The sequence below is a fragment of the Panicum virgatum genome, chromosome 1K (genome assembly GCF_016808335.1).
Source record: "Panicum virgatum strain AP13 chromosome 1K, P.virgatum_v5, whole genome shotgun sequence".
Taxonomy (NCBI): Eukaryota; Viridiplantae; Streptophyta; class Magnoliopsida; order Poales; family Poaceae; genus Panicum; species Panicum virgatum.
The window spans coordinates 42,409,254-42,415,671 of NC_053136.1; the positions used below are offsets into that span (position 1 = coordinate 42,409,254).

The 6,418-nt window shown below is 58.6% G+C and overlaps 1 protein-coding gene across 2 annotated transcripts; it reads left to right on the forward strand.

Annotated features, from left to right (window-relative positions):
- The first annotated feature begins 3,345 nt into the window (after positions 1 to 3,345).
- On the forward strand, positions 3,346 to 6,054 carry LOC120709366 (auxin response factor 8-like). Of its 2 annotated transcripts, none has more exons than XM_039994990.1 (3): positions 3,346 to 4,518; positions 4,608 to 5,542; positions 5,643 to 6,054. In XM_039994990.1, exons 1-3 carry the CDS (start codon positions 3,448 to 3,450, stop codon positions 5,719 to 5,721), a joined length of 2,085 nt encoding a protein of 694 aa, XP_039850924.1. In that variant the 5' UTR covers positions 3,346 to 3,447; the 3' UTR covers positions 5,722 to 6,054. The 2 variants fall into 2 exon arrangements, with proteins under 2 accessions (XP_039850924.1, XP_039850931.1); XM_039994997.1 differs by having other exon boundaries at positions 3,349 to 4,518; positions 5,652 to 6,054.
- The last annotated feature ends 364 nt before the right edge of the window (positions 6,055 to 6,418 follow it).

Consider the following 6,418-nt stretch of genomic DNA (forward strand, 5'->3'; position numbering starts at 1 on the left):
GCCGACTCGCCCCCCATCCGCGCGCGTGACGACGCGCGGGCCGGGGCGCACGCCTGGGCGGGCCTGGCTTTTGGTGGCTTTGGCCTCACCCGGCCCCCGGCCCCCGCGCACATCAGCGGCGTCCACGCCGTGCCTGCCCCCGCCCCGCCTTGTCCGGTTGCTGTCCACAGACCCGCCGCCGGGCCCCGCCGCTGGCCGTGGCTGGTACCGGGCGGCCCTCGCGCCGGAGTGCGGAGGCGTACGTCCACGGCTCCGCCACATGCCCACGCACCACACGTCGACCGCCGCCGCCGTGAGGTGGGCGGGCGCGCACGCCAGTCGCCAGCGCAAAGCGGGGGGTGGGGGTCCCGTTGCCGTCGGCGCCGTTACGGGATCCGCCGCGCGCGACGGGAGGAGCCGGCCGGGCAGCTGCGCGGAACGGGAAGCCCGGGTTGACTCGCCTCGGCACATGCTTCATTGCTCGCGCTTGGGGGGGATTTCCGGTGGATGGAATAAACATCACGCAAGAAGGGTCCCGGGATAAAGAAAAAAGAAGGCGGATCTCGGAAAGCATGTGTCGCGCGCGTCATGTGGACGACACGGCGAGTCCGAAACATTGGAAACCCTTTTTTTTCGTGATGATGATGCGCGTGTTGCGTGTAGGCATAGTCAATGCATCCTTTCTTCCCATGAGCTCGAATCTGATGGGCTGCTGGCGACATGAATTCCCGATGAGAATGGGATCGTCAGTTTTCCGCCCAAACTTTCCTCGTAGCAGCCACCACCCCCACCCAACAAGTTCACTCGTTAAACTGTCACCACATCATCGTCCACCAGGCGCCACCACACCCTGTGCCCCGTGCCGTCGCGTGCTTGTGTATGCTTGCCACAAAGGAAATGGCGCAAGGACGACACCCATCTAAAACAAACCTCATGTACTTAACCTTAAACAACTGCTCCATTCAGATGGACAGAAGACGTACTCGCTACTACAGTACTAGGTCTTAAACAAGCATTCAAGGCTTGAGACGGAGTGTCGCTGCGTTAACAACTTCCGGCTGCGAAGCCAAGCGAACGACGTCTCAAGCAACGTGAAAGCAAGCCATGTCCCGGAAACTAACCGAATTTCAAGTACGGCTGCCGGTCAACAACTACGTGCCCGGTAGCGAAGGCAAGATTATCGAAAGGAAGCCTTGACGCAAAGCAAAACACACCAAGTTTACTCCAGAAACTATTATTCCCCAATGTCCCCATCACCACTCTTGGTGGAAGTCAGGTTTATGTGTCTTGGATATATGTCTGTACTACTTGCATTGTTAACACACGTCTCTGGTTTAGTTGATGAGTCATCAAAAAATCGCCGTATATTAATCAAACTACGCAAGTGGGACCTCTACAGTCTCCGTGCACACGGCCAGAGATTATTTGAAATGACGGCCGAACCATTCTTTAGGAATGGCTAGCTAGGTCAACAACGATGGCACAAAAGATTGGAGACGGGACGATGGCGTATGAATAATGCTACGCAGATAGATTTGTAAGCGGGAAAGCTATATGATAACCGGTTTTTTTTCTCCGTCTCACACCCAGATTTTATTTCTTCCTCTTCCTATCAAATCAAGACTTCCTCTACATCCTTCAACCTCTGGCGAGCTCCTTCTCCACCTTCGGCGAGATCTCTGACGAGGTTAGGGTTTGGGGTTTGGGCTCCGGGCTTAGATGAACAGCTACCGTCAGATCTTGATCTAATCTAATGGCTAAAAAAATCGGGTGTGGAGAAGGGAACAAAAATACATGGGTATATATATTTGGACCACTTGTTTGGATGTTCGTTCCTTATTCCAGAGAAAATGCACCTTTTCGCTTGGTTCTCTGATTGAACTTACAAATTGATCGAAGTAAACCATAAAACCTAAAATATTGTTTCGCATCACAGTCATCTTTTAGCTCCTACAAAATGGTACTATTGTTTCACATCGTAGTCATCTCTTAGCTCATGCGAGATGGTACTATGAAAATAATGGTACAGTACAATAGATGAAGCTATACCCCTTCCACAATGTCTTGTTTGTCATTTCCACGAGCACCTACAAATGCGAATTGAGCCATATCTCACTAGCGGACACTACCTGCTTGGGCTCGAACCTGGTGGGATGCAAAAAAAAAAATCCCCTCGCTGACTTGTCAGGGTTTGTGGGGTTTTCTCGACTAGAAAGCTGATGCCAATGCTGCTTGGTTTTAATGAAATACTGCTGCGGCCTCATAACACCCCCCCTCCCACGCACACCACCACCACCAAACACACACGTAGAGTTTTTTACAGGCACCTACATATAGAGTAGCCTCCTATTTCGTAAAGAAATATGTGAGGTAATTATTACATGGTTCTCTTTGGCTTCATAAAGAATTTACCGATAATATTACTAGGGCAATGTCGCCGCTCGGCTTCAACAATACAAAGGTCAAGGCCATGTTTAGTTCGCGAAAAAAATTTGGATTTTGGTATTGTATCACGTTCGTTGTTATTTGACAATTAATATCCAATCATGAACTAATTAGTCTTAAATTATTCATCTTGTATGAAACAGTTATACGATATAATTAGTTATTTTTTAACTACATTTAATATTGCATGCATGTGTCTAAAGAAAAGATTCAATGTGACGGTTATTGTAGAATTTTTTTTTTTTGAAAACTAAACTTGACCTTATTTGAGATGACAATGCCTCGCTTCTATTTGATCGTAGATGTATGGTTGCCAGCTAGTTCAACCATCATCCTAACCAATTTTCGCACCTTGAAGACCCAATACCACTCTATTTGTGGTAACGGGTGTCTTAATGCATCTATCTATATCTAACCCCCAAGGCTGGCACACCTTGGAACACATATCTTCAAAAAAAAAAAGGAAACCTTGGCGTATTGGCGGAACATGTCATTTCTTGGTACAATTCATATCTAGATATCAAACTTTTTTTCTGAGACGGAGGTTGAAACGTCAAGCACTATTTTCCTTCTTTTTGAGTGGATGTGAGGCATTTATTTGAGATCCCGTTCCACACTCGCACGGACCAGGAACCCCACGACAGCGACCGGTGTTCCTCTCACCGTCACGGGAGCTCCTCGATCTCCCTGCACCAAGCCCACACGCACCGCAACTCACGGGCTCTCGCACCGTCCACGCAGGCGACGCCCGCTCCACGCGTCCGTCCGGCCGCTGGCCCTCGCCGCTGTCCGCTGCGCGAGCCGCCGCACGCCATTCCGGCGCCCTGTCTCCCACTCCCCGCTCGCCCAACGGGCAGTTTATAAGTCGGAAACGGGGTCGGTTTTACTCCTGCTCGTTACCGCGCGAGAACAGGAGCCAGTTACACACGAGTACACGACACGCACCCGCTCGTCTTCGTCTCCACCTCCCACCTCCGAATCCCGCCGCTGCCTCCTCCACCGGCCCCTCGCCGCGCGCTCCCGATGATCACGTTCGCGGACCTGACGGAGCCGGCCGCGGCCGCCGGCGTGGACCGGCAGCTGTGGCTGGCCTGCGCGGGCGGGATGTGCACCGTGCCGCCCGTGGGCGCCAGCGTCTACTACTTCCCGCAGGGCCACGCGGAGCACGCGCTGGGGCTCGCCGGGGCGGCCGACCTCTCCGCGGCGCGCGTCCCGGCGCTCGTCCCCTGCCGCGTCGCCGCCGTGCGCTACATGGCCGACCCGGACACCGACGAGGTCTTCGCCAGGATCCGCCTCGCACCGCTCCGCGCCGGGGAGGCGGACGCCGGCCCCGACGACGACGACGCGGCCGCGGACGACGAGCACGAGAAGCCGGCGTCGTTCGCCAAGACGCTGACGCAGTCCGACGCCAACAACGGCGGCGGCTTCTCCGTGCCGAGGTACTGCGCCGAGACCATCTTCCCGCGGCTCGACTACGCCGCCGACCCGCCCGTGCAGACCGTCATCGCCAAGGACGTGCACGGGGCCGCCTGGAAGTTCCGCCACATCTACCGGGGCACGCCGCGCCGGCACCTGCTCACCACGGGGTGGAGCACCTTCGTCAACCAGAAGAAGCTCGTCGCGGGGGACTCCATCGTGTTCCTCCGCGGCGACGGCGGGGACCTCCACGTCGGCATCCGCCGCGCCAAGCGCGGGTTCTGCGGCGCCGGCGGGGGCGGGGGCGGGGGCGAGGGCGAGGAACCCGGGTGGGACCACTACGCGGGCATGATGCGGGGCAATGTGAGCCCGTGCGCGGCCGCCAAGGCGGCGCGGGGCAAGGCGCGCCCCGAGGACGTGGCCGAGGCCGCGAGGCTGGCCAGCGCCTGGCAGTCGTTCGAGGTGGTGTACTACCCGCGCGCCAGCACGCCGGAGTTCTGCGTGCGCGCCGCCGCGGTCCGCGCGGCGATGCGGGTGCAGTGGTCCCCCGGGATGCGGTTCAAGATGGCGTTCGAGACCGAGGACTCCTCCCGGATCAGCTGGTTCATGGGCACCGTCGCCGGCGTCCAGGTCGCCGACCCCATCAGCTGGCCGCAGTCGCCGTGGCGCCTCCTCCAGGTACGCAGCAGACGCCGCTCCCGGTTACTGCTCCTACGCAAAGCTTCGTGCTTTGGTGCTCAATTCGTGAATTGGCGACCGCGCCGCAGGTGAACTGGGACGAGCCGGAGCTCCTGCAGAACGTGAAGCGGGTGAGCCCGTGGCTGGTCGAGCTCGTGTCCAGCATTCCGGCCATCCACCTCCCCTCCTTCTCGCCGCCGCCCAAAAGGCCCCGGATCCGGGCGTACCCCGAGTTCCCCTTCGAGGGACAACTCCTCAACCCGGCGTTCCCGCCCAACCCTCTGCCACACGGCGGCCACCATTACCTCCACACACACCCGTCCTTCCCGTTCCCGGACGGCAGTGCTCCTGCAGCCATACAGGGAGCCAGGCATGCGCAATTTGTTCCCCCTTTATCAGATCTCCACTTTACCCACCTGCAGTCAAGCCTGCTGTACCCCGGGGGGCTCCGCCGCCCCGACCACATCGGTCCGACGACCCCTCTCCCGGCGAGAATCAGCACCGACCTGACCATCGGCGCCGCGCCGGCTCGCGACGACGTGTCGTGCGCCCTGTCCATCGGCGCCAGCAACAACAAGAAGCCCGGCGCCGCCAAGCCGGCGGGGCTAGTGCTGTTCGGACGGACCATCCTCACCGAGCAGCAGATGAGCCTTAGTGGCTCCGGCGGCGCGACCTCCCCGGCGGCGACCGGGAACAGCTGGAACGCCGACAAGTGCCCCAACGCCTCGGAGGGCTCGGGCTCCGGCGTCACCCAGAACAGCCCGACCAAGAACTACTCGTCGCCGTGGTTCAGGGACGGCAGCCAAGCCCCCGAGGTCGTCGGGCTGGAGCCCGGGCAGTGCAAGGTGTTCGTCGAGTCCGACACGGTCGGCCGCAACCTCGACCTCTCGGCGCTGGGCTCGTTCGACGAGCTCTACGGGCGCCTGTCCGAGATGTTCCGCATCGAGAGCGCGGAGCTGCGGAGCCGCGTGCTCTACCGCGGCGCCGCCGGCGACGTGAAGCACGCCGGCGACGAGCCCTTCAGGTAATTATGACGTCCATGAACACAACGTTTTGAGTTGGACAGCTCATTGATAGAAGAACAATGTAAAGGATCACGCGAGCTGATGCGCATTGTTGCCCTGCCATTTCAGCGTCTTCGTCAAGTCGGCACGGAGGCTCACGATACTAACCGACGCCGGGAGCGACAACCTAGGGAGCTAGACGAGCAGCAGTGACCAATCCAAGCCGCAAGCATTCCGTTCTTGGTACTACTGCTACTAGTAGTACAGGCGAACCCGCGAGGTTTTGTCCAACTCCGTTGCAGCTCTGAAGAGACCTCCCCGTGGCAGCTCGCAAGCAATGCCACAATCATTAGGCACACTTTCTCCCCGTGTATCCCTCCCTCCTCCCTATCAAATGTAAAACGTGGGGGTAACCCTAGTACTCTCAAGCATCTTGTCCATCCCTTCTCCGTATTCTGAATCCTTTGTCATTCCGATGCGCCTGTTGGCTCGATGATCACATGATGGGAAGGATTGCAAGCCTGGTGACCACCACTCACCGGCGCGTTGAATGCCGCTTTGTCCATGGCCAGTGCATCTGAGAGCGGCCTACCGGCTGGCCAAGGGAGCACATTGATGCCCTGCACCTGCGTCTGCCTCTGCCTCTGCGCGCTGGTTGTATTTGCTGCTGCCGGGATGCCCATACCATCACTGCCCCTGCTTTGCTGCGCGGCCTCAAGCTCCAGGCGACTTGGTTGTTGTCTACTCCACGTCGGCCTGCCCCGTACCTGGCGGCGAGCGAGCGAGGTCAGGTCACCCAGAAGATCGCGGAGCACCGGCGTCGCGTATCCGGCTGCCTTTCGGGGGCATGAGCTCTCCGAGTCCGCAGCGCAGCCCACCCAGGGCGCCTGCCCGCG

Coding starts and splice junctions, on each gene's coding strand:
- LOC120709366 (XM_039994990.1), top strand. CDS start 3,448: ATGATCACGTTCGCGGACCTGACGGAGCCGGCCGCGGCCGCCGGCGTG. Junction 4,519..4,607: donor CGCCGTGGCGCCTCCTCCAG/GTACGCAGCAGA, acceptor ACCGCGCCGCAG/GTGAACTGGGACGAGCCGGA. Junction 5,543..5,642: donor GCCGGCGACGAGCCCTTCAG/GTAATTATGACG, acceptor ATTGTTGCCCTG/CCATTTCAGCGTCTTCGTCA.